Source organism: Pristiophorus japonicus, chromosome 12 (genome assembly GCF_044704955.1).
Source record: "Pristiophorus japonicus isolate sPriJap1 chromosome 12, sPriJap1.hap1, whole genome shotgun sequence".
In the NCBI taxonomy this organism is placed as follows: Eukaryota; Metazoa; Chordata; class Chondrichthyes; family Pristiophoridae; genus Pristiophorus; species Pristiophorus japonicus.
The window spans coordinates 189,553,590-189,579,846 of record NC_091988.1 but is presented as its reverse complement, the minus strand read 5'-3'; the positions used below and the strand labels follow the sequence as shown (position 1 = coordinate 189,579,846).

Genomic DNA, 26,257 nt, shown 5'->3' with positions numbered 1-26,257 from the left:
CCCGACTAATAAAGATTTCCCTTAGTTCCTCCTCCTTACTAGACCCTCTGACCACTTTTATATCCGGAAGGTTGTTTGTGTCCTCCTTAGTGAATACTGAACCAAAGTACTTGTTCAATTGGTCTGCCATTTCTTTGTTCCCCGTTATGACTTCCCCTGATTCTGACTGCAGGGGACCTACGTTTGTCTTTACTAACCTTTTTCTCTTTACATACCTATAGAAACTTTTGCAATCCGCCTTAATGTTCCCTGCAAGCTTCTTCTCATACTCCATTTTCCCTGCCCTAATCAAACCCTTTGTCCTCCTCTGCTGAGTTCTAAATTTCTCCCAGTCCCCAGGTTCGCTGCTATTTCTGGCCAATTTGTATGCCATTTCCTTGGCTTTAATACTATCCCTGATTTCCCTAGATAGACACGGTTGAGCCACCTTCCCTTTTTTATTTTTACGCCAGACAGGAATGTACAATTGTTGTAATTCATCCATGCGGTCTCTAAATGTCTGCCATTGCCCATCCACAGTCAACCCCTTAAGTATCATTAGCCAATCTATCTTAGCCAATTCATGCCTCATACCTTCAAAGTTGCCCTTCTTTAAGTTCTGGACCATGGTCTCTGAATTAACTGTTTCATTCTCCATCCTAATGCAGAATTCCACCATATTATGGTCACTCTTCCCCAAGGGGCCTCGCACAATGAGATTGCTAATTAATCCTCTCTCATTACACAACACCCAGTCTAAGATGGCCTCCCCCCTAGTTGGTTCCTCGACATATTGGTCTAGAAAACCATCCCTTATGCACTCCAGGAAATCCTCCTCCATCGTATTGCTTCCAGTTTGCCTGGCCCAATCTATGTGCATATTAAAGTCACCCATTATAACTGCTGCACCTTTATTGCATGCACTCCTAATTTCCTGTTTGATGCCCTCCCCAACATCACTACTACTGTTTGGAGGTCTGTACACAACTCCCACTAACGATTTTTGCCCTTTAGTGTTCTGCAGCTCTACCCATATAGATTCCACATCATCCAAGCTGATGTCTTTCCTAACTATTGCATTAATCTCCTCTTTAACCAGCAATGCTACCCCACCTCCTTTTCCTTTTATTCTATCCTTCCTGAATGTTGAATACCCCTGGATGTTGAGTTCCCAGCCCTGATCATCCTGGAGCCACGACTCTGTAATCCCAATCACATCATATTTGTTAACATCTATTTGCACAGTTAATTCATCCACCTTATTGCGGATACTCCTTGCATTAAGACACAAAGCCTTCAGGCTTGCTTTTTTAACACCCTTTGTCCTTTTAGAATTTTGCTGTACAGTGGCCCTTTTTGTTCTTTGCCTTGGGTTTCTCTGCCCTCCACTTTTCCTCATCTCCTTTCTGTCTTTTGCTTTTGCCTCATTTTTGTCTCCCTCTGTCTTCCTGCATAGGTTCCCATCCCCCTGCAATATTAGTTTAACTCCTCCCCAACAGCACTAGCAAACACTCCCCCTAGGACATTGGTTCCGGTCCTGCCCAGGTGCAGACCGTCCGGTTTGTACTGGTCCCACCTCCCCCAGAACCGGTTCCAATGCCCCAAGAATTTGAATCCCTCCCTGCTGCACCACTGCTCAAGCCATGTATTCATCTGCGCTATCCTGCGATTCCTACTCTGACTAGCACGTGGCACTGGTAGCAATCCCGAGATTACTACTTTTGAGGTCCTACTTTTTAATTTAGCTCCTAGCTCCTTAAATTCTTTTCGTAGGACCTCATCCCTTTTTTTACCTATGTCGTTGGTACCAATGTGCACCACGACAACTGGCTGTTCTCCCTCCCATTTCAGAATGTCCTGCACCCGCTCCGAGACATCCTTGACCCTTGCACCAGGGAGGCAACATACCATCCTGGAGTTTCGGTTGCGTCCGCAGAAACGCCTATCTATTCCCCTGACCATCGAATCCCCTATCACTATTGCTCTCCCAATCTTTTTCCTGCCCTCCTGTGCAGCAGAGCCACCTACGGTGCCATGAACTTGGCTGCTGCTGCCCTCCCCTGATGAGTCATCCTCCCCAACAGTACCCAAAGCGGTGTATCTGTTTTGCAGGGGGATGACCACAGGGAACCCCTGCACTATCTTTCTTGCACTGCTCTTCCTGCTGGTCTTCCATTCCCTATCTGGCTGTGGACCCTTCTCCTGCGGTAAGACCAACTCACTACACGTGATACTCACATCATTCTCAGCATCGTGGATGCTCCAGAGTGAATCCACCCTCAGCTCCAATTCCGCAACGCGTCAAGAGCTCGAGGCGGATACACTTCCCACACACGTAGCGCCCAGGGACACCGGAAGTGTCCCCGAGTTCCCACATGGTACAGGAGGAGCATATCACATGGCCGAGCTCTCCTGCCATGTCTTAACCTTAGATACCCTTAAATTGGTAATAACAATGTTACAGTTCACTTACTGATATAAAAAAGAAAAGAAAAGCTACTCACCAATCACCAGCCAATCACTTACCTCATTGGCTGTGACGTCACTTTTTGATTACTTTCTACTTCTATTTTGCTTTCTCTCCCGCTGTAGCTGCCTTTTGATAGGCTGCTCCCGCGTCTCACCAACTGCCGCTGGCTCTCGATCTCCCGCTGGGCTTTTTATAGGCTGCTCCCGCGTCTCACCAACTGCCGCTGGCTCTCGATCTCCCGCTGGGCTTTTTATAGGCTGCTCCCGCGTCTCACCAACTGCCGCTGGCTCTCGATCACCCGCTGGGCTTTTGATAGGTCGCTCCCCTCTCACCAACTGCTGCTGGCTCTCGATCTTCTGCTGGGCCTTTTATAGGTCGCTCCCCTCTCACCAACTGCCTCTACACAACCGGCTTTCCCACTAATCTTTGTGTCATCTGCAAATTTTGTTACACTACGCTCAGTCCCCTCTTCCAGGTCATCTATGTATATTGTAAACAGTTGTGGTCCCAGCACCGATCCCTGTGACACACCACTAACCACCGATTTCCAACCCGAAAAGGACCCATTTATCCCGACTCTCTGCTTTCTGTTAGCCAGCCTATTCTCGATCCATGCTAATACATTTCCTCTGACTCCACGTACCTTTATCTTCTGTAGTAACCTTTTGTGTGGCACCTTATCGAATGCCTTTTGGAAATCTAAATACACCTCTATCCACCATGCTCGTTATATCCTCAAAGAATTCCAGTAAATTAGTTAAACATGATTTCCCTTTCATGAATCCATGTTGCATCTGCTTGATTGCACTATTCCTATCTAGATGTCCCGCTATTTCTTCCTTAATGATAGTTTCAAGCATTTTCCCCACTACAGATGTTAAACTAACCGGCCTATAGTTACCTGCCTTTTGTCTGCCCCCTTTTTTAAACAGAGGCGTTACATTAGCTGCTTTCCAATCTGCTGGTACCTCCCCAGAGTCCAGAGAATTTTGGTAGATTATAATAAATTGGACGAGCGTAAAAATCTCGAAGGGTTGTAGGTCTGGAAGAGGTTACAGAGATAGGTAAGGGCCGTTTAGGGATTTGAAAACAAAGATGAGAATTTTAAAATCGAGGTATTGCCAGACAGGGAGCCAGTGTAAGTCAGCAAGTATAGAGTTGATGGGTGAACGGGACTTGGTGTGAGTTAGGACACGGGCAGAAGGATTTTGAATGAGCTGAAGTTTACAAACAGTGCAAGGTGGGAGGCCAACCAGGAGAGCATTGGAATAGTCGAGTCTAGAGGTAACAATGTCATGGATGAGGGCTTCAGCAGCAGATGAGCTGAGGCAAGGGTGTAGACGTGCGATGCTACGGAAGTAGGCGGTGATGGGGATGGAGCGGATGTGGGGTCGGCAACTCAGCTCAGGGTCAAATAGGGGGCCAAAGTTGCAAACGGTCTGCTAAGGTCGCCAACTCTGACTGAATGTATTCCTGGAGGCTTCATCACATGACCTTCCACCACCAACAACCTCAACCGGTCAAACAGCCATTTTTCTCCACCTCCAATATTTGAAAACCAATAAATAAAGAGTTCCAAGGAAATTAATAAAACACAATTTTTTTCATGCCACTTTGATTTTTCTCCTGGAGTTGCTCACAGCAGTGTATTAATCTTTAATTTCTAGAGACTGGCAACCCATTGCTATACAATTTGACCCTGCAAAAAAAAAGAAAGAAAGAAAGACCTGCATTTATATAGAGCTTTTCATGACCACCGGACACCCCAAAGCACTTTACAGCCAATGAAGTACTTTTGGAGTGTAGTCACTGTTGCAATGTGGGAAACGCGGCAGCCAATTTACGCTCAGCAATTCCCACAATGTGATAATGACCAGATAATCTGTTTTTGTTGTGTTAATTGAGGGATAAATATTGGCCAGGACACCGGGGATAACTCTTCTGTTCTTCTAAATAGTGCCATGGGATCTTTTACATCCACCTGAAAGAGCAGACGGGGCCTCGGTTTAAGATCTCATCCGAGATGACGCCACCTCCGACAGTGCAGCACTCCCTCAGCACGGTACTGGGAGTGTCAGCCTAGATCTTTGTGCTAAAGTCTCTGGAGTGGGACTTGAACTCACGACCTTCTGACTCAGAGGGGAAAGAAGCCTCACCTTGGAAGCCCCGCAGCAGGAAAGCCTTAGGTTCATCAAAGGGACCAAAACAGCAACAGATAATCAATTGCTTAGAATTATAGAATCATAGAATGGTTACAGCACAGAAGGAGGCCATTCGGCCGTTGAGCCTATGTCTCTGCAAGAGCACCTCTGCTAGTCCCACTCCCCCGCTCCCACCCTCCCTTTCCCCTTTGTCCTGCAATTTTCTTTCCTTCAGATACTTATCCAATTCCCATTTGAAAGCCACGATTGAATCTGTGTTCACCAGCCTCTCAGGCAGTGTATTCTAGATCCTAACCATTCGCTGCATAAAAACATTATTCCTCATGTTGCCTTTGGTTCTTCTGTCAATCACCTTAAAGTAAGAGACATCTATATTGTGAAATAGAACTATTTTGCCAGCATTGCGCCCTTGCATGTAAGCATAAACCATCTTCGACAGCCTGCAATTATATGCCTCCATATCAACCTCAATGAGCCAGGAGCCTCACATACAGCTAAATACAGCAGACACCTCAAAATGCTGGAAACCACCACCAGCACTGCCTCCGCAAAATCCTGCAAATCCATTGGCAGGACAAACGCACCAACATCAGTGTTCTCGCTCAGGCCAACATCCCCAGCATCGAAGCATTGACCACGCTCGATCAGCTCCATTGGGTGGGCCACATCGTCTGTGTGCCCGACACGAGACTCCTAAAGCAAGCGCTCTACGTGGAGCTTCGACATAGCAGGCGAGCCCCAGGTGGGCAGAGGAAACATTTCAAGGACACCCTCAAAGCCTCCTTGAAAAAGTGCAACATCCCCACCGCCACCTGGGAATCCCTGGCCCACGACTGCCCAAATCTGTGTCCTCTGGTTCTCGATCCTTCCGGCAATGGGAACAGTTTCTCTCCATCTACTCTGTCTAAATCCCTCCTGATTTTGAAGGTCTCTGTAAAATCTATCAATGCTTGTTGAGAGAGTGCCATTCATCAGGTTCTTGGTTATGTGCCTACTGCATCAATAGTCCTATCTACAGCTTTCTCATGGCCACATAAAATGACCACCTACAGTGCCTTAAGCCTGCTGTACAAATCACACATTTCCCATCCATGTTGTTTTCTGAAACTGTCAGCAAATACAACAATCTTCGTACAACTATATTTCTAATGACCAAACATGTCTTATGTGAATCCCTAGAGTTTGCTGCCACAATGGTGTGTGATGTATGGTCTCTTAAACCTTGTCTAGCAGATAGTCTCTGTTCTACCTCAGTGACGAGGGTATCATCATCATCATAGGTAGTCCCTTGGAGTCGAGGATGACTTGCTTCCACTCTAAAAGTGAGATCTCAGGTGACAGAGGTGTCCAATGCGGGACCTACAGTCTCTGTCACAGGTGGGGCAGACGGTGGTTGAAGGAAAGGGTGGGTGGAGAGCCCGGATTGACACACGCTCCTTCCGCTGTCTGCGCTTGGTTTCTGCATGCTCTCGGCGATGGGACTCAAAGTGTTCAGCGTCCTCCCGGATGCTCTTCCTGCACTTTGGGCAGTCGTGGGCCAGGGATTCCCAGGTGGCGGTGGGGATGTTGCACTTTGTCAAGGAGGCTTTGAGGGTGTCCTTGAAGCGTTTCCTCTGCCCACCTTGGGCTCGCCTGCCATGTCGAAGCTCCACGTAGAGCACTTGCTTTGGGAGTCTCGTGTCGGGCATGCGGACGATGTGGCCCGCCGACTGGAGCTGATCGAGCGTGGTCAGTGCTTCGATGCTGGGGATGTTGGCTTGTGCGAAAACACTGATGTTGGTGCGTCTGTCCTCCCAATGGATTTGCAGGATCTTGCGGAGGCAGCGCTGGTGATGGTCTCCAACATTTTGAGGTGTCTGCTGTATATAGCTGTATGTGAGGCTCCTGGCTCATTGAGGCTGATATGGCTGTCGAAGATGATTTATGCTTACATGCAAGGGCTCGATGCTGGCAAAATAGTTCTATTTCACAATATAGATGTCTCTTAATTTGATGACACAAACATCCGCCAGCTGTTTAGTCTTGATTTTCAGTGTTTTTAATTACGAACTGAATCCATATAAGGTAGCAAATTCAAAAATATCTATTTTTTAAAAGAGGAACTATGAAATGTCAAAATGATCAAAATATTATGTAAATCAGGAAGCTGTGAAGTTGTTTGCTTTATGACACTCATCGCGCCAAGCTGTGTGCGCGATTGTTAAGGTGGAGTGTAAAACTGGAAACACAGTTTATAATTCACTTCTCTTTCTTTTGCATTTATTCATGAAATTGGGGGTGCAATAACTATGCAACAGATAAGAATGACATCCGACATGGTGACACAGGACAAGAAACAGTGTGGCTGTATTGGCTGTAACACATCTAAGTAAGTAAATCTTTTTGTTTATTTTGTGGTTCAGTTTCAATGCTAAACAAATGTAGATTGGGTAAAAGTGATTTTGATTAGCAACTACTGTTGGCATCTCCATTCAAAAAATAACCTTTTGCAGCGTTTACTGATGGCTTTGTTGGGCATTTCACTGGGTGTTATACAGTCGTAGAGACCAGAATATCACCACATCCAACACCTGGTTCGTGCTAAGGTAGGTCATCTCAGACAGAACAGTAGGCGGAACTGTAATTGGCCTGTTTCCGAGTATGGGGCAAATTAGCAGGCCTCCTGCTCCTGATCACTATTCGGTGGCTGTTGCAAAGTTGTCTATGAGGGTCCTGACATTCCATGTCCCGAACTTCATTTTGAAGGATGGAAGATGCCTGTGCGTGAGTTCTTTTAACGTGGGGTGGCCGTTGCACACCAGCTACCACACGGGCTGAGCTGAGCAAGGTCTTGGTCCAGTGGCAAGGAGGTCCAAGACGACTGGAGACCAGGCACTAGCAGTGCCTGCAAATTCGACTCAGGAAGGAACAGGTTGAGCTCCAATGCTCCCCATGGTGGAATAACTGGACGGCATTCTGTCTAGGCTCACATATGAAACATGACTACTTGAGTGAGGAACTGGAGTGCACCATATCTCCCCATCCTCCGTCACGATCAGTGTCAGCCGTGGCTCAGTCGGTAGCACTCTCGCCTCTGAGTCAGACGGTTGTGGGTTCAAGTCCCACTCCAGGGACTTGAGCACATAAATCTAGGCTGACACTAACACAGTGCAGTACTGAGGGAGTGCTGCACTGTTGGAGGTGTGCCGTCTTTCGGATGAGGTGTTAAACTGAGGTCCTGTCTGCTCTCTCTCGGGTAGACGTTAAAGATCCCATGGCACTATTTCAAAGAAGAGCAGGGGAGTTGTCCTGGGCCAATAGTTATCCTTCAATCAACATAACAAAAATAGATTATCTGGTCATTGTCACATTGTTGTCTGTGGAGGTTTGCTGTGTGCAAATTGGCTGCTGCATTTCCCACATTGCAACAGCTTCCTAAAGTTGGGAAAGGTGCTATATAAAAATGTAAGTTCTTCTTTCTATCACCAGCATTTTCAGCAGAAGATGTAGGTGAAAGAATCAAGAAAGAAAATGAGAGGAAAGAAGGGTCACTAGCAGAATGGAACAGCTACACAAAGAATTATCCTTAATCTAACAAAATCTCATGACCCCTTTGGCAGTTTTAGAGGAAAAAAAAAATTAAAATGTGGCCTGGTGGATAACGGTTCCGTCTGCTCTCGTACTACGCTCTGCTAATCATAAACCCTCAGGTTCAATTCCTGGTCTGTTGCAGGACTACAAATGGCCCCATGTATCTGGGCTAGCGACAAGATAACAATCGGACTGAGTTCTGATTGCAATCTATTGCTGTCTGCATGTATGAGAGGATAGACTAGGTGTTAGCCCTGCATGAAAAAGGGGAAAAAGAAAAGAAAGACTTGCATTTATATAGCGTCTTTCACGACCACCGGACGTCTCAAAGCACTTGACAGGCAATTAAGTACTTTTTGGAGTGTAGTCACTGTTGTAATGTAGGAAACGCAGCAGCCAAATTGCACACAGCAAGCTCCCACAAACAGCAATGTGATAATGACTAGATACTGTCCATGGTCAAATATTATGCCAGTAACAGGTGCTGCTGTCTGTAATGTTACACCAGGAGACAGGATTTCTAAGGCATCCAGAGGGAGAAAATGTAAATAAATGAACAGTGAATGCTGATGGGATACTGGGTTAGACTGATACTCAAGTCTATCAAGGACCTGAATCAACATACAGCTGATACTGAGCATCCATGGGTGAATGGCTGTATCTTAATTAAAAGTGACAGAAATGTACAGAAGATACATTGTTGGAGGTACTGTCTCCTGCATAAAACCAATGCTAGGGTGTTGGGGATCATGGTCGTGTGCTGAATGCTGCACAATGCCCCGGGGGAGTGGCAATGGAGGCTGTGGAGGCTGACCCAGCTATCCCCTTTCAGGGTGACTGCATTCGTCCAACATCAATGTTCTCGACCAGGCCAACATCCCCAGCATCGAAGCACTGACCACACTCGACCAGCTCCGTTGGGCGTGCCACACTGTCCGCATGCCCGACACGAGACTCCCAAAGCAAGCGCTCTACTCGGAACTCCTACATGGCAAACGAGCCCCAGGTGGGCAGAGGAAATGTTTCAAGGGCACCCTCAAAGCCTCCTTGATAAAGTGCAGCATGCCCACCGACACCTGGGAGTCCCTGGCCAAAGACCGCCCTAAATGGAGGAAGAGCATCCGGGAGGGCGCTGAGCACCTCGAGTCTTGTCGCCGAGAGCATGCAGAAAGCAAGCGCAGGCAGCGGAAGGAGCGTGCGGCAAACCAGACTCCCCACCCACCCGTTCCTTCAACCACTGTCTGTCCCACCTGTGACAGAGACTGTAATTCTCGTATTGGACTGTACAGTCACCTGAGAACTCACTTTTAGAGTGGAAGCAAGTCTTCCTCGATTTCGAGGGATGCCTGATGATGATTCGTCCTCCCACCACTGCCACTTCGCCAGTGCCATTGCTGTTGCCTGTCAAAGGAATTTTAAAAAATATTTATTTCTAAAGGGGTCCTGAAGTGAAATCTTGGGGAAATTATGCTATTGGCTGGATACTTTGCATACCCAAATGATAGCTCCAGATCAGCGGTCTGAAATTTCAGCCTCAGTCATATTCTCTGGAGCTGCTCCTGTTGCAGTGGGATATATAACTGCGTGCTTTGCATCAGGTCATTTTTGAAAACTATCCAAACAATACTTGGAGGGTGCTAGTCTGAGTGGGATAGTGGAGCAAAGGGATCTCGGAGTACAAATACAGAAATCACTAAAAGTTGCAACACAGGTTAGCAAGGCTGTAAAAAAGCAAACCAAGCACTAGTGTTTATTTCAAGAGGGATAGAATTGAAAAGTAGGGAAGTTTGCTAAACTTGTATCGAACCTTAGTTAGACCACACTTCGAGTACTGTGTACAGTTCTGGTCGGTGTATTATAAAAAGGATATAGAGGCACTGGAGAGAGTGCAAAAAAGATTTACAAGGATGATACCAGAAACGCGAGGGTATACATATCAGGAAAAGATGAACAGGCTTGGTCTCTTTTTGCTTCTAAAAAGAAAGCTGAGGGGTGACCCAATAGAGGTCTTTAAAATTATGAAAGGCTTTGATAGAGTGGATACAGAGAGAATGTTTGCACTTGTGGGAAATATTGTGTATCTGTAAAGCATGCACTCCCATGTTCTGCCACCAGCATCCCTTGGGAGCACTGTATATAAGCCGGGTCCTCAGGCCTATTCCTCACTCTGGAGTGTCTTAATAAAGACTAAGGTCACTGTTACTTGAACCTCCCTGTGTGCAGTCTCATCTGTGTTAGGAACACAATAACTGGCAACAAGTATACGAATCCAACGCATAGATGCAGAAAACTTTGGACATCCTGGAGAAGGTCTCGGAGGGTGAGGACTGGGAAGCCTATGTCGAACGGCTAGACCAGTACTTTGTAGCCAACGAGCTGGATGGAGAAGGAAGCGCTGCAAAAAGGAGAGTGGTCCTCCTCACGGTCTGCAGGGCACCGACCTACAGCCTCATGAAGAATCTTCTGGCTCTGGTGAAACCCACAGATAAGTCGTATGAGGAGCTGTGTACACTGGTTCAGGAGCACCTTAACCCGAGGGAGAGCGTGCTGATGGCGAGGTATCGGTTCTACAAGTGCCAGCGATCTGAAGGTCAGGAAGTGGCGAGCTACATCGCCGAGCTAAGGTGACTTGCAGGACAATGTGAGGTTGATGGCTGCCTGGAGCAAATGCTCAGAGACTTTTTTGTACTGGGCATTGGCCACGAGACCATCCTACGAAAACTTTTGACTGTAGAGACACCGACCCTCAGTAAGGCCATTGCGATTGCACAAGCGTTCATGTCCACCAGTGATAACACCAAACAAATCTCTCAGCACACAAGTGCTAGCAATGTTCATAAATTAACTGGAACTGTGTTTGCGAGCAGAAATGCACAGGGCAGAACCCACGAGTCTGCAACTGCCAGCAGGCCTCAGGTGACCCAGATGAGTCAGAGTCCCCAACAAAGGATGAATGCAAGGCAATTCACACTTGTTGGCGTTATGGAGGCTTCCATTCAGCCTATTCATGCCGCTTCAAAGGGTATGTTTGCAAGAGCTGTGGAACAATGGGGCACCTCCAACGAGCTTGCAGATGAGCTGCAAGCTCTACAAAACCTGCTAACCACCATGTGGCAGAGGAAGATCAGTCCATGGTGGATCAAAGCAATTTCGAGCCTCAGAGAGAGGAGGCAGATGCTGAAGTACACGGGATGCACACATTTTCGACGAAATGTCCACCTATAATGCTAAATGTAAAATTGAATGGCTTACCCGTAGCCATGGAACTGGACACTGGCGCTAGCCAATCCAACATGAGTAAAAAGATGTTTGAGAGACTGTGGTGCAACAAAGCATTCAGACCAGCCCTGAGCTCCATCCAAACTGAGAACGTACATCAAAGAGCTTATCGCTGTCCTGGGCAGCGCCATGGTCAAGGTCACCGACGAGGGCACGCTGCATGAACTGCCACTCTGGATTGTCCCGGGCGATGGCCCCACACTGCTTGGAAGGAGCTGGCTGGGCAGAATCCGCTGGAACTGGGATGACATCCAAGCACTATCACATGTCGATGCGGCCTCATGTACCCAGGTTCTTAACAAATTTCCTTCCCTTTTTGAACCAGGCAATGGAAACTTTTCCAGGGTGAAGGTGCGGATCCACTTGGTCCCAGAGGCACGACCCATTCACCACAAGGTGCGAGCAGTAGCTCACATGATGAGGGAGAGAGTGGAAATTGAGCTGGACAAGCTGCAACGCAAGGGCATCATCTCCCCAGTGGAATTCAGCGAGTAGGCCAGCCCGATTGTTCCAGTACTCAAAAGTGATGGCACGGTCAGGACTTGCGGCGATTATAAAGTAACTATTAATAGTTTCTCGCTACAGGACCAATACCCGCTACCTAAGGCAGAAGACCTATTTGCGACGCTGGCAGGAGGCAAGACATTCACCAAGCTCGACCTGACTTCGGCCTATATGACGTAGGAGCTGGAAGAGTCTTCGAAGGACCTCACCTGCATCAACACACACAAGGGGCTCTAAGAGGGTGCTTAACCCCGGTAGGAAGTTACCAAAATAGTTGAGGAGTCCCAGGAACGATCGCAGCTCCATGACATTCTGTGGCCTGGGCGCGATCCTGATAGCCTTTGTCTTGATGTCTGTGGGCCGAATGCCGTCCGCCGCGATCTTTCTCCCCAAAAACTCCAATTCTGTTGCCATGAAGATGCATTTCGACCTCTTCAGCCGCAGCCCTACGCGATCCAGTCGATGAATGAAACGGGAAGATACGTGTTTGGAATTCGGTTGGCTGCAGCGAACTTTCAGAGAAACATGGAGAGCCTACTCAAATTGGTACCACGCACGGTGGTTTTTCAGGACGACATATTGGTCACGGGTCGGGACACCGTCGAGCACCAACAAAACCTGGAAGAGGTCCTCCAGTGACTGGATCCTATGTAATCCTATGATAATATTTCCCCGGTATAAAGTTAGTACCTTGAATCAAAAAGTTATCTTTCTCTTTAATTCTATAGTTTTTGCTCCATTATGGTTTCGCTCGGTTCCAGCCATCGCATTCTGTGTTGCATGGTGCTTGTTATTTCCCCAATCTACCAAAGTACAGTCACTTAAAAATAATAACCATGTGAAACGCTTCGTACTTCTGTGAAGCTTCTGTTCGAATGAATAATATACAGAAAACTGGAGCACGAGATTCTTACTAATGCGTCAAGTGTCCACTTGGCTCAGTGGTCAGCAGTCCTGCCTCTGAGTCAGAAAATTGTGGTTTCAAGTCCCATTCGCGTCTAGACTGACACTTCAGTGCGGCACTGAGGGAGCGTTGCATTGTTGGAGGTTATGTCTCCTGGATAAGATAGTAAACCATTGCTAGAGTATCGGGGATCATGGTAGTCAATGTTCCCTTTTAAGCTATGCTTTGTTGTGCAGGATTGTTTATTTCAATGTGCGGTCCCTTTAAATGTCTGCGCATGCGTGGTATTTCCAATGGAAAAGCTTGTGAGCGGCTTGCGCGGCCCCGCATGCACGCAGCTTAGAGAGAATGTTGATGCTATTGTGCTACATGCTGCGCATCGTCACCTTACAATAAGGCCTCCACGTGGAGAAGAAAAAGGAAGGTGTCCCAGCAAAGGTATCTTAACCACCATCAAGGCCATAAGGCAGCCAAGAACAACACTCTTCTTTAGCGTGAAGAGCATGCCAATCAGAACCCTTTGTCAGTAGCCAATCTGATATGGATGCAGTAACCTAGTGGTACTGAACTAGCAATCTCGAGGTTGTGACTTCAAATCCTATCACATCAAGTTGAGAAATTGAATTCAATAACTCTGAGAATTTGTAACACCAGCATAAAGCTAAGAAAATTGCTGTAACAATCAAATAATTCACTAGTGTCCTTTAGTGAATGGAACATGCCATCTCTGTCTGATCTGGCCTACTCTCTCACACTATATGGTTGACTCCACATACCTACAAGGTGATAAATGCTGTCTTGCCAATTTTGTTCACATTCCAAGAACAAATAAACAAAACCACTTCATGACTACTAATTCTGCCCACTGCATTAATTGTTCTATAACTTCCCCTTCTTGTCTAATCTGAAAAATTAATTCATATGCAGATGCTTATTAATAGCAATTTGCACCAGTCCTTAGCAAAACATAATATGGGTGAAATTGGTCTTAGATAGTAGTCACTGTGGAAATGTAATTTGGGTGTGGCGTAAAACGGGCTGCTGATTCGCTATCATCTATTTTGCGCGACCGCTGAATACCATTTCACGCTCCAATATCTAAACAAGTTTAGAGCAGTAGGGAACACTTGTTTGAGATTGAGATCATGGCATATTGCTGGATCAGAGTGTGTTGGATTTAAGATATATTATTGGTGCAGAATGCCTTGTGATTAAGATATATTAGGCGTCAGCCTTCGCTCAGTGGTCACACTCTTGCCTCTGAGTCAGAAGGCTCAAGCTCCACTCCAGACTTGAATCATTTCAGTGCAGTACAAAGGGACTGTCGGAGGTGCTGCCTTTCAAGTGAAGTGTAAAATCAAGCTCCGTCCTGCCCTCATAGGTCGACATAATAGATTGCATGTTACTGTTTGAAGAGCATGGGCGTTCTCCTAGTGTCCCGACCAAATTTTATCCCTCAGTCTCCATGACTGAAGCAGATTATCAGGTCATTTATCCCACTGTTGTTTATGGGACCTTGCTATGTACAAATTGGCTGCTGCATATCCCTACACTTCAAATGTGCTTCATTGGCCTTGGGATGTCCTGAGGTTGTGAAAGATGCTTTTTTTTCTTTCTATATTGCCTGGACACAAATGGCCTTGTGATTAAAGCCTATTGCCGGGACAGAGTAGATGAGGTTCTGCTTTTCATCTATTCGTGTTAAATTTGAGTTGCTGAGGTTTAAGAACAAAAGTGGAAGGTTTTTCATTTCCCCCTGCTCGTTTTACTGACGTCAAAAAGCACAAAAACATACCCTCACAATGTAAGAGAAAATAATAATGTCTGGGCTACCTTATGAATCAACAAAAACAATCTGTCGTCTAGAAAGTTACAGATTCTGGAAGTTCATCGTCTTTGGTGTGGTGCCAGTTTGCAACTGATACTGTTGGTACGACTTAATGGGGATGTGGTTTAATTGGGACATTCTTTTAAAGAGGAAGTGGTATTCAACATTAATTCATTCACGTGCTATTTGAATCAATTTTGATCAAAAAGTATTTTTCATCTATTCTCAGGACCTGGGCAACACCAGCAAGATCCTATTTGTTGCCCAGCCCTATTTGGCATGAGAAGATGATGATGGCTCTTCACCTTGAATCACTGCAGTACTTGTGGTGATGGTGGTCTCACCAATATGTAGCCAATATGCCACCATACCCTTGTCAATGGGTCTCCACCCCTATGCTCACAGGTGTCGCTGATGGCAGACAAGGAGGTGGAGAAATCGGCTTTGCTTCACAATGTGGTGGGACACGCCGCTAGATCCGGAGACAAGATGTTCATCCTGAAGAAGTGGAACGCCGTAGCCATGTGGAGCTGGGACGTGGAGTGCGACACCTGCGCCATCTGCAGGGTGCAGGTGATGGATGCCTGCCTTCGGTGTCAAGCTAAAAATAAACAAGACGACCGTGTTGTGGTTTGGGGAGAATGCAACCCATCATCATCATAGGCGGTCCCTCGAACGAGGATGTCTTGTTTCCACGAGAGTTCACAGATGTTTCAATGAAGGACCTGATGTTCCAGTCCTGAGGAGGAGGAAGAATGCCTGTGCATGAATTTTTTTTAATGTGTGGTGGCCGTTGCACATAAGCCACCACACGGGCTTGACAGAGCTAGGTCTTTAACCAGTGGCAAAGGTTAACCAGGACGACTGGAGACCTGCTGTGCTGCACGGACCTAGTGTGCACACATATCGCAGTGTGGGCCGGCCCGTGCTGCCCCTGGGCCCTCGGCTCTTCTGGGCCCCGTACCCTCATTCACCGCACCTCCGCCCACGATGTTCCAGGGCCCGGCGCTCCAGCTCTATTTATAGCCCCGACCTGCGGTGGTGTTCTCACACAGGTCGGGGCGGCCCACGATGTTCAGGAAGGATATACTTGCATTGGAGGCTGTTCAGAGAAGGTTCACGAGATTGATTCCGGAGATGAGGGGGCCGACTTATGAAGACAGGTTGAGCAGGTTGGGCCTCTACACATTGAATGCAACCACTCCTTCCACAGCCGCTGCCCACTTTATCAGCAGGACTGGGTGGTGCAGAGAATAGGCAAATTAAAATGGTGGTGCATCCTTTCACTACCAAGACGTCTTCCTGGTTGTTGATGTGTTTGATCCGGTGGAGTCTTGCGGTTCTTGTGAACCAGGACCGTAACACTGGCCTCTCCTTCACCTCAGTCTTTTTATACAAAGATGATCAGCCTGTGTTAAATTTAATGAATCACACACCATTGGATGTCTTATTGCCTCATATATATTTATTAAAAAGCTGGAGAGAAATAAATGTTTTCCTACCTCCTTGTTTCTTTAACCGGGTGTAGTTTTGATTGTGTGAGTTACTGTGCATATTGTACAATTTTCACCCCCCCCCCCACTAAAAAAAAATATATATCTGTAGAGCTGTTGCATTGTGAGTGGCTTAGCCAGTCTCTTGATGTTCACAAGACTCAATAAAACCCCAGCCAGTTGGGTTTGGGGGATCCACGATGAGGCAGGTGGTTGTGAGCCTGGTGGATGAACTGGTAATGTGTAGTGTGATTGTTAAATCTTTGCGAATAAAGTAACTAGTTCTGAATAGCAATGTGTTGCTATGAATTCTTAAGCAAAGAACCCATGAAGCAAATACATTACAACCCAGTTAAAGTTGTTCAGGGAGTTCTCCCGAGGAGATATGGATTGCTTGCATTCATTCCCACCACTGCAACTGGGATAATTTAAATTCAGTTAATTTAATAAATCTGGAATAAATAGCTAGTGTCAGTAATGGTGAGCATGAAACAACCAGATTCTCATTAAAAAAACATCTGGTTCACTAGTGTGCATTAGGGAAGGAAATCTGCCGTCCTTACCCGGTCTGGCCTATATGTGACTCCAGACCCACAGCACTGTGGTTGACTCTTCACTGCCCTCTGAAATGGCCTAGCCAAGCCACTCAGTTGAATAAGGCAGGTCACCACCACTTTCTCAAGGGCAATTAGGGATGGGCAATCAATGTTGGCCTTGCCAGTGGCGCCCACGTCCCGTGAATGAACAAAAAAGTCCTGAATGTGAAAAGTTCACAAATGTCCTTTTTTCTTTCATGGACTACAGGGGAGGGAATCATAGCTGAGGTCTTCTGACTCTTTTACCAAATCTCAGGCCGACGCTGGCAGTTCCATCTCCAGACCCGTTTCCAAACGTAAGGCCTTGCCAAGGGGCAGGCCTGGAACTGGGCTGTGTTGTGCCTAGATTAATGATCAAAACCTGCAAATGCAAGGCACATCAGGCAGGATGCACTTTGGATATACTCTGCCTGACCAGTGCCCAGACACCGGGTAGGGGGAGGAGAATAATTCTATATCTTCCATTAGACACAGTCAAAGGTGTGTAAGAACAATGAGCAAGGTCTCGCTACCAGCTTGCCCATATTTTGACCTTGCTTTGCACCAATGTGGAGTACCAATATACCTTGTCTACTGGAAAATTGGAAACTGTGTGATCATTGGACATCCCATGATATTAATTGAGTTGCCACACCTGACCTCATAACCTGTGGTCAGGTCCATATCCCAGGGGACTGCCTAAGCTCCACTCTCTGATGCACTCCTCATTGTTAGAACATAAGAACATAAGAAATAGGAACAGGAGTAGGCCATACGGCCCCTCGAGCCTGTTCTGCCATTTAATAAGATCATGGCTGATCCGATCATGGACTCAGCTTCACTTCCCTGCCCACTCCCCATAACCCCCTATCCCCTTATCGTTTAAGAAACTGTTTATTGCTGTCTTAAATTTATTCAATGTTCCAGCTTCCTCAGCTCTCTGAGGCAGTGAATTCCACAGATTTACAACCCTCTGAGAGAAGAAATTTCTCCTCAAATCGGTTTTAAATGGGCGGCCCCTTATTCTAAGATCATGCCCTCTAATTCTAGTCTCCCCCATCAGTGGAAACATCCTCTCTGCATCCACCTTGTCAAGCCCCCTCATAATCTTATATGTTTTGATAAGATCACCTCTCATTCTTCTGAATTCCAATGAGTAGAGGCCCAACCTACTCAACCTTTCCTCATAAGTCAACCCCCTCATCCCCCAATCAACCTAGTGAACCTTTTCTGAACTGCCTCCAAAGCAAGTATATTCTTTCGTAAATATGGAAACCAAAACTGCACGCAGTATTCCAGGTGTGGCCTCACCAATACCCTGTATAGCTATAGCAAGACTTCCCTGCTTTTATACTCCATCCCCTTTGTAATAAAGGCCAAGATTCCATTGGCCTTCCTGATCACTTGCTGTACCTGCATACTTTCCTTTTGTGTTTCATGCACAGGTACCCCCAGGTCCCACTGTACTGCAGCACTTTGCAATCTTTCTCCATTTAAATAATACCTTGCTCTTGATTTTTTCCTGCCAAAGTGTATGACCTCACACTTTCCAACATTATACTCCATCTGCCAAATTTTTGCTCACTCACTTAGCCTGTCTATGTCCTTTTGCAGATTGTTTGTGTCTTCCTCACACATTGCTTTTCCTCACAGCTTTTATCGTCAGCAAACTTGGCTACGTTACACTCAGTCCCTTTTTCCAAGTCGTTAATATAGATTGTAAATAGTTGGGGTCCCAGCACTGATTCCTGCGGCACCCCACTAGTTACTAGTTACCAACCAGAGAATGACCCATTTATTCCAACTCTCTGTTTTCTGTTAGTTAGCCAATCCTCTATCCATGCTAATATATTACCCCCAACCCCGTGAACTTTTATCTTGTGCAGTAACCTTTTATGTGGCACCTTGTCAAATGCCTTCTGGAAGTCCAAATACACCACATCCACTGGTTCTACTTTATCCACCCTGTTTGTTACATCTTCAAAGAATTCTAGCAAATTTGTCAAACATGACTTCCCCTTCATAAATCCATGCTGACCCTGCCTGGCCGACTTTTGCTTTTCCAAATGTCCTGCTACTGCTTCTTTAATAATGGACTCCAATATCTTCCCAACCACAGATATTAGGCTAACTGGTCCATAGTTTCCTGCTTTTTGTCTGCCTCCTTTTTTAAATAGGGGCGTTACATTTGCAGTTACATTTGCAGTTTTCCAATCTGCTGGGATCGCCCCAGAATCCAGGGAATTTTGGTAAATTACAACCAATGCATCTACTTCTCTTAAGACCCTAGGATGCAAGCCATCGGGTCCAGGGGATTTATCCGCCTTTAGTCCCATTATCTTACTGAGTACCACCTCCTTAATGATTGTGATTGTGTTAAGTTCCTCCTCCCCTATAGCCCCTTGATTATCCACTGTTGGAATATTATTAGTGTCCTCTACCGTAAAGACTGATACAAAATATTTGTTCAGAGTTTCTGCCATCTCCATTTTCCCCATTACTAATTCCCCGGGACCAACATTTACTTTAGCCACTCTTTTCCTTTTTATTGGCCATTGTTGGCCCCAGCTCCTTCCTGACGCTGTTGCTTCACCCCCGAAGAGGTATCTACTGCAAATTCCGGTTGGGAAGTTCCGGTATGGCAATAGGTTTGGCCAGATCCTGTCTGCAGCGAAATACTCCTCTCCTAAAACAAGGCAGCAGCATCGGGTGGGAGCTGGAGCCAATGCTGGCAGTGAGGAGCCCATCAACAATCAATGTGCCTCTGCGGACAGGGGATGGGAGACAAGTGTCTCCATGAAGCTCGACACCATTCTGGACAAAGCAGCCCGCTTAATTGGCACCCCATCCACCACCTTCAACATTCACTCCCTCTACCAACGCGCACCATGGCTGCAATGTGTACCATTTGCAAGATGCACTGCAGCAACTCGCCAATGCTTCTTCGACAGCACCTCCCAAACCCGTGAACTTTAGTACCTAGAAGGACAAGGGCAGCAGGCGCATGGGAACACCACAAGTTCCCCTGTAAGTCACACACCCCTGACTTGGAAACATATCACCATTCCTTCATCATTGCTGGGTCCAAAATCCTTGAACTCCCTCCCTAACAGCACTGTGGGAGAATCTTCCCCTCACGGAATGCAGCGGTTCATGGAGGCGGCTCACCACCACCTTCACAAGGGCAATTAGGGATGGGCAATAAATGCTGGTCTTGCAGCCACGCCCACATCCCGTGAATGAAAAAAAAATGAAGAAGGCAGGAGGGAGAAACTGCACCTATGGAAGAGAGAGATGGAAGGGAATTAGGAGGGGGCAGAGGAAGGGAAAGAGAAGGGACCTAAATAGAAACACAGGGTAAAGTGCTAAAGATTTGATAACATATCAGGAATAAGGAGCAAGAGCCAGCTTTCTGATTAATCTTGAAGAAAATAACTTTCTCAGTCCCACTTGATGATTATCCAAGTGGTTTTTAGGGGAAAGATGATCAGTCACATAAGATAAGAACATAAGAAATAGGAGCAGGAGTAGGCCCTATGACTCCTCGAGCCTGCTCCACCATTCAATAAGATCATGGCTGATTTTTGACCTCAATTCCACTTTCCCACCCGATCCTCATATCCCTTGATTCTCCTAGAGTCCAAAAATCTATCTATCTCAGCCTTGAATATACTTGAATATACTCATAGACTGAGCATCCACAGCCCTCTGGCGTAGAGAATTCCAAAGATTCACAACCTTCACAGTGAAGAAATTCCTCCTCATCTCAGTCCTAAATGGCCGATCCCTTATCATGAGACTATGCCCTTTAGTTCTAGACTCTCCAGCTAGGAGAAACAACCTCTCAGCATGTAGTCTGCTTATTATGGATAAACCTAAAGGTGATTTAATTTTCTTGTAAATTATTATAAATTAATAAATTATAAACATAGAAACATAGAAACATAGAAAATAGGTGCAGGAGTAGGCCATTCGGCCCTTCTAGCCTGCACCGCCATTCAATGAGTTCATGGCTGAACATTCAACTTCAGTACCCCATTCCTGCTTTCTCGCCATACCCCTTGATCCCCCTAGCAGTAAGGACCTCATCTAACTCCTTTTTGAATATATTTAGTGAATTGGCCTCAACAACTTTCTGTGGTAGAGAATTCCACAGGTTCACCACTCTCTGGGTGAAGAAGTTCCTCCGCATCTCGGTCCTAAATTGCTTACCCCTTATCCTTAGACTGTGACCCCTGGTTCTGGACTTCCCCAACATTGGGAACATTCTTTCTGCATCTAACCTGTCTAACCCTGTCAGAATTTGATATGTTTCTATGAGGTCCCCTCTCATTCTTCTGAACTCCAGTGAATACAAGCCCAGTTGATCCAGTCTTTCTTGATAGGTCAGTCCCGCCATCCCGGGAATCAGTCTGGTGAACCTTCGCTGCACTCCCTCAATAGCAAGAATGTCCTTCCTCAGGTTAGGAGACCAAAACTGTACACAATACTCCAGGTGTGGCCTCACCAATGCCCTGTACAACTGTAGCAACACCTCCCTGCCCCTGTACTCAAATCCCCTTGCTATGAAGGCCAACATGCCATTTGCTTTCTTAACCGCCTGCTGCACCTGCATGCCAACCTTCAATGATTGATGTACCATGACACCCAGGTCTCTTTGCACCTCCCCTTTTCCTAATCTGTCACCATTCAGATAATAGTCTGTCTCTCTGTTTTTACCACCAAAGTGGATAACCTCACATTTATCCACATTATACTTCATCTGCCATGCATTTGCCCACTCACCTAACCTATCCAAGTCGCTCTGCAGCCTCACAGCATCCTCCTCGCAGCTCACACTGCCACCCAACTTAGTGTCATCCGCAAATTTGGAGATACTACATTTAATCCCCTCATCTAAATCATTAATGTACAGTGTAAACAGCTGGGGCCCCAGCACAGAACCTTGCGGTACCCCACTAGTCACTGCCTGCCATTCTGAAAAGTACCCATTTACTCCTACTCTTTGCTTCCTGTCTGACAACCAGTTCTCAATCCATGTCAGTACACTACCCCCAATCCCATGTGCTCTAACTTTGCACATCAATCTCTTGTGTGGGACCTTGTCGAACGCCTTCTGAAAGTCCAAATATACCACATCAACTGATTCTCCCTTATCCACTCTACTGGAAACATCCTCAAAAAATTCCAGAAGATTTGTCAAGCATGATTTCCCTTTCACAAATCCATGCTGACTTGGACCTATCATGTCACCTCTTTCCAAATGCACTGCTATGACATCCTTAATAATTGATTCCATCATTTTACCCACTACCGATGTCAGGCTGACCGGTCTATAATTCCCTGTTTTCTCTCTCCCTCCTTTTTTAAAAAGTGGGGTTACATTGGCTACCCTCCACTCCATAGGAACTGATCCAGAGTCAATGGAATGTTGGAAAATGACTGTCAACGCATCCACTATTTCCAAGGCCACCTCCTTAAGTACTCTGGGATGCAGTCCATCAGGCCCTGGGGATTTATCGGCCTTCAATCCCATCAATTTCCCCAACACAATTTCCCGGCTAATAAGGATTTCCCTCAGTTCCTCCTCCTTACTAGACCCCCCGACCCCTTTTATAACCGGAAGGTTGTTCGTGTCCTCCTTCGTGAATACCGAACCAAAGTACTTGTTCAATTGGTCCGCCATTTCTTTGTTCCCCGTTATGACTTCCCCTGATTCTGACTGCAGGGGACCTACGTTTGTCTTTACTAACCTTTTTCTCTTTACATATCTATAGAAACTTTTGCAATCCGTCTTAATGTTCCCTGCAAGCTTCTTCTCATACTCCATTTTCCCTGCCCTAATCAAACCCTTTGTCCTCCTCTGCTGAGTTCTAAATTTCTCCCAGTCCCCAGGTTCGCTGCTATTTCTGGCCAATTTGTATGACACTTCCTTGGCTTTAATACTATCCCTGATTTCCTTTGATAGCCACGGTTGAGCCACCTTCCCTTTTTTATTTCTATGCCAGACAGGAATGTACAATTGTTGTAGTTCATCCATGCGGTCTCTAAATGTCTGCCATTGCCCATCCACAGTCAACCCCTGAAGTATCATTCGCCAATCCATCTCAGCCAATTCACGCCTCATACCTTCAAAGTTAGCCTTCTTTAAGTTCTGGACCATGGTCTCTGAATTAACTGTTTCATTCTCCATCCTAATGCAGAATTCCACCATATTATGGTCACTCTTCCCCAAGGGGCCTCGCACAACGAGATTGCTAATTAATCCTTTCTCATTACATAACACCCAGTCTAAGATGGCCTCCCCCCTAGTTGGTTCCTCGACATATTGGTCTAAAAAACCATCCCTTATGCACTCCAGAAAATCCTCCTCCACCGTATTGCTTCCAGTTTGGTTAGCCCAATCTATGTGCATATTAAAGTCACCCATTATAACTGCTGCACCTTTATTGCACGCACCCCTAATTTCCTGTTTGATGCCCTCCCCAACATCACTACTACTGTTTGGAGGTCTGTACACAACTCCCACTAACGTTTTTTGCCCTTTGGTGTTCTGCAGCTCTACCCATATAGATTCCACATCATCCAAGCTAATGTCCTTCCTAACTATTGCCTTAATCTCCTCCTTAACCAGCAATGCTACCCCACCTCCTTTTCCTTTTATTCTATCCTTCCTGAATGTTGAATACCCCTGGATGTTGAGTTCCCAGCCCTGCTCATCCTGGAGCCACGTCTCCGTAATCCCAATCACATCATATTTGTTAACATCTATTTGCACAGTTAATTCATCCACCTTATTGCGGATACTCCTTGCATTAAGACACAAAGCCTTTAGGCTTGTTTTTTTAACACCCTCTGTCCTTTTAGAATTTTGCTGTACAATGGCCCTTTTTGTTCTTTGCCTTGGGTTTCTCTGCCCTCCACTTTTCCTCATCTCCTTTCTGTCTTTTGTTTTTGCCTCCTTTTTGTTTCCCTCTATCTCCCTGCATTGGTTCCCATCCCCCTGCCATATTAGTTTAACTCCTCCCCAACAGCACTAGCAAACACTCCCCCGAGGACATTGGTTCCGATTCTGCCCAGGTGCAGACCGTCCGGATTGTACTGGTCCCACCTCCCCCAGAACCGGTTCCAATGCCCCAGGAATTTGAATCCCTCCCTGCTGCACCATTGCTCAAGCCACGTATTCATCTGAGCTATCCTGCGATTCCTACTCTGACTAGCACGTGGCACTGATAGCAATCCCGAGATTACTACTTTTGAGGTCCTACTTTTTAATTTAGCTCCTAGCTCCTTAAATTCATTTCGTAGGAACTCATCCCTTTTTTTTACCTATGTCATTGGTACCAACGTGCACCACGACAACTGGCTGTTCTCCCTCCCTTTTTAGAATGTCCTCCACCCGCTCCGAGACATCCTTGACCCTTGCACCAGGGAGGCAACATACCATCCTGGAGTCTCGGTTGCGGCCGCAGAAACGCCTATCTATTCCCCTTACAATTGAATCCCCTATCACTATCGCTCTTCCACTCTTTTTCCTGCCCTCCTGTGCAACAGAGCCAGCCACGGTGCCATGAACTTGGCTGCTGCTGCCCTCCCCTGATGAGTCATCCCCCTCAACAGTACTCAAAGCGGTGTATCTGTTTTGCAGGGGGATGACCACAGGGGACCCCTGCACTACCTTCCTTGCACTACTCTTCCTGCTGGTCTTCCATTCCCTCGCTGGCTGTGGACCCTTCTCCTGCAGTAAGACCAACTCGCTACACGTGATACTCACGTCATTCTCAGCATCGTGGATGCTCCAGAGTGAATCCACCTTCAGCTCCAACTCCGCAACGCGGACCATCAGTAGCCGGAGTTGGACACACTTCCCGCACATGTAGTCGTCAGGGACACTGGTGTTGTCCCTGTGTTCCCACATGGTACAGGAGGAGCATATCACGTGACCGAGCTGTCCTGCCATGACTTAACCCTTAGATACACTTAAATTGCCGACAACAATGTTAAAAGTTACTGACTAATAAAGAAAAAGAAAAACTACTCACCAATCAGCAGCCAATCACTTACCACGTTGGCTGTGACGTCACCTTTTGATTTCTTTCTACTTCTTTTTTGCCTTCTCTCTCAGCTGGAGCTGCACAAGTCCCGCCTCTCTCGACTCCCACCTCTCTCGACGCTCCCCGGACTGCTGAGCCTTTTATAGGCCGCTGCCTCTCTCGACTCCCGCCTCTCTCGACGCTCCCCGGACTGCTGAGCCTTTTATAGGCCGCTGCCTCTCTCGTGAAGTAGAAAGTATTTAAAATCAACAAGGAGGTGTGATATTAAAAAAAAGAACTTGCATTTCTGAAGTGCCTTCCACATTCGGAGGAGGTCTCAATGCACCTTACAATCAATGGATTACTTTGGAAGTTCAGCCACTGTTTAGGCAAATGCAGCAGCCAATTTTACACAGCACCATCCCACAAACAACAACCGAATAAACAACCAAATTATTTGTTCTTGGTGGTGTTGGTTGTGGGAAAACTATTGAATTACAAAATGTAAATTTAATGAGGGAAAATTCTCAAGATCCCCGTAGAATATCACAAATTATAAAGAAAGAAAGACTTGCATTTATATAGCACCTTTCACGACCATCGGATGTCTCAAAGCGCTTTACAGCTAATGAAGTACTTTTGGGGTGTAGTCACTGTTGTAATGTGGGAAACGCGGCAGCCAACTTGCGCACAGCAAGCTCCCACAAACAGCAATGTGATAATGATGAGATAATCTGTTTTTGTTATGTTGATTGAGGGATAAATACTGGCCAGGACATGGGGATAACTCCCCTGCTCTTCTTTGAAATAGTGTCATGGGGATCTTTCACATCTACCTGAAAGGGCAGACGGAGCCTCGGTTTAACGTCTCATCTGAAAGATGGCACCTCCAACAGTGCAACACTCCCTCAGCACTGCGCTGGAGTGTCGGCCTAGATTTATGTGCCGAAGTACCTGGAGTGGCACTTGAACCCATATCATCATCATCATAGGCAGTCCCTCGAAGCGAGGATGACTTGCTTCCACGCCAAAAAGGGATGAATTCACAGGTGTATCAATGAAGGACCTAATATTCCAGATTCTGAACTACATCTTGAAGGGTGGAAGATGCCTATGCGTGGATTTTTTTAATGTGTGGTGGCCGTTGCAAAGGGCTTGACAGAGCTAGGTCTTGGTCCAGTGGCAAGGATTACCCAGGACGACTGGAGACCAGCTCTGCTGCACGGATCTAGCGTGTACACATATCGCAGTGTGGGCTGCCCCTGGGTCCTCGCCTTAACCCATAACCTTCTGACTCAGAGGCGAGTGTTATGAGACGGAAGCAGAGTTTAGAAGGAGTGTGTGTATAATTCCAACTGTACTGCCTACAGTGAAGGTGGTCTCGTGACTTATGATCATTATGGATTTATATTTAATGCTCCAGCATAAACACCCTCACGTTTTAGCTGCCTAAAGATTTG

General features: G+C 46.4%; 1 protein-coding gene and 1 pseudogene across 1 annotated transcript in view; both read left to right on the top strand.

Moving 5' to 3' along the window:
• ocstamp (osteoclast stimulatory transmembrane protein) overlaps positions 1 to 26,257 on the top strand; it is a 49,988-nt gene that overhangs the window by 15,032 nt on the left and 8,699 nt on the right. The window contains exon 2 of the mRNA XM_070894894.1: positions 6,909 to 6,979. Within this exon, the coding sequence (XP_070750995.1) occupies positions 6,909 to 6,979 (71 nt within the window). The remainder of the gene's footprint in view (positions 1 to 6,908; positions 6,980 to 26,257) is intronic.
• On the top strand, positions 15,111 to 26,250 carry LOC139277696 (RING-box protein 2 pseudogene; annotated as a pseudogene).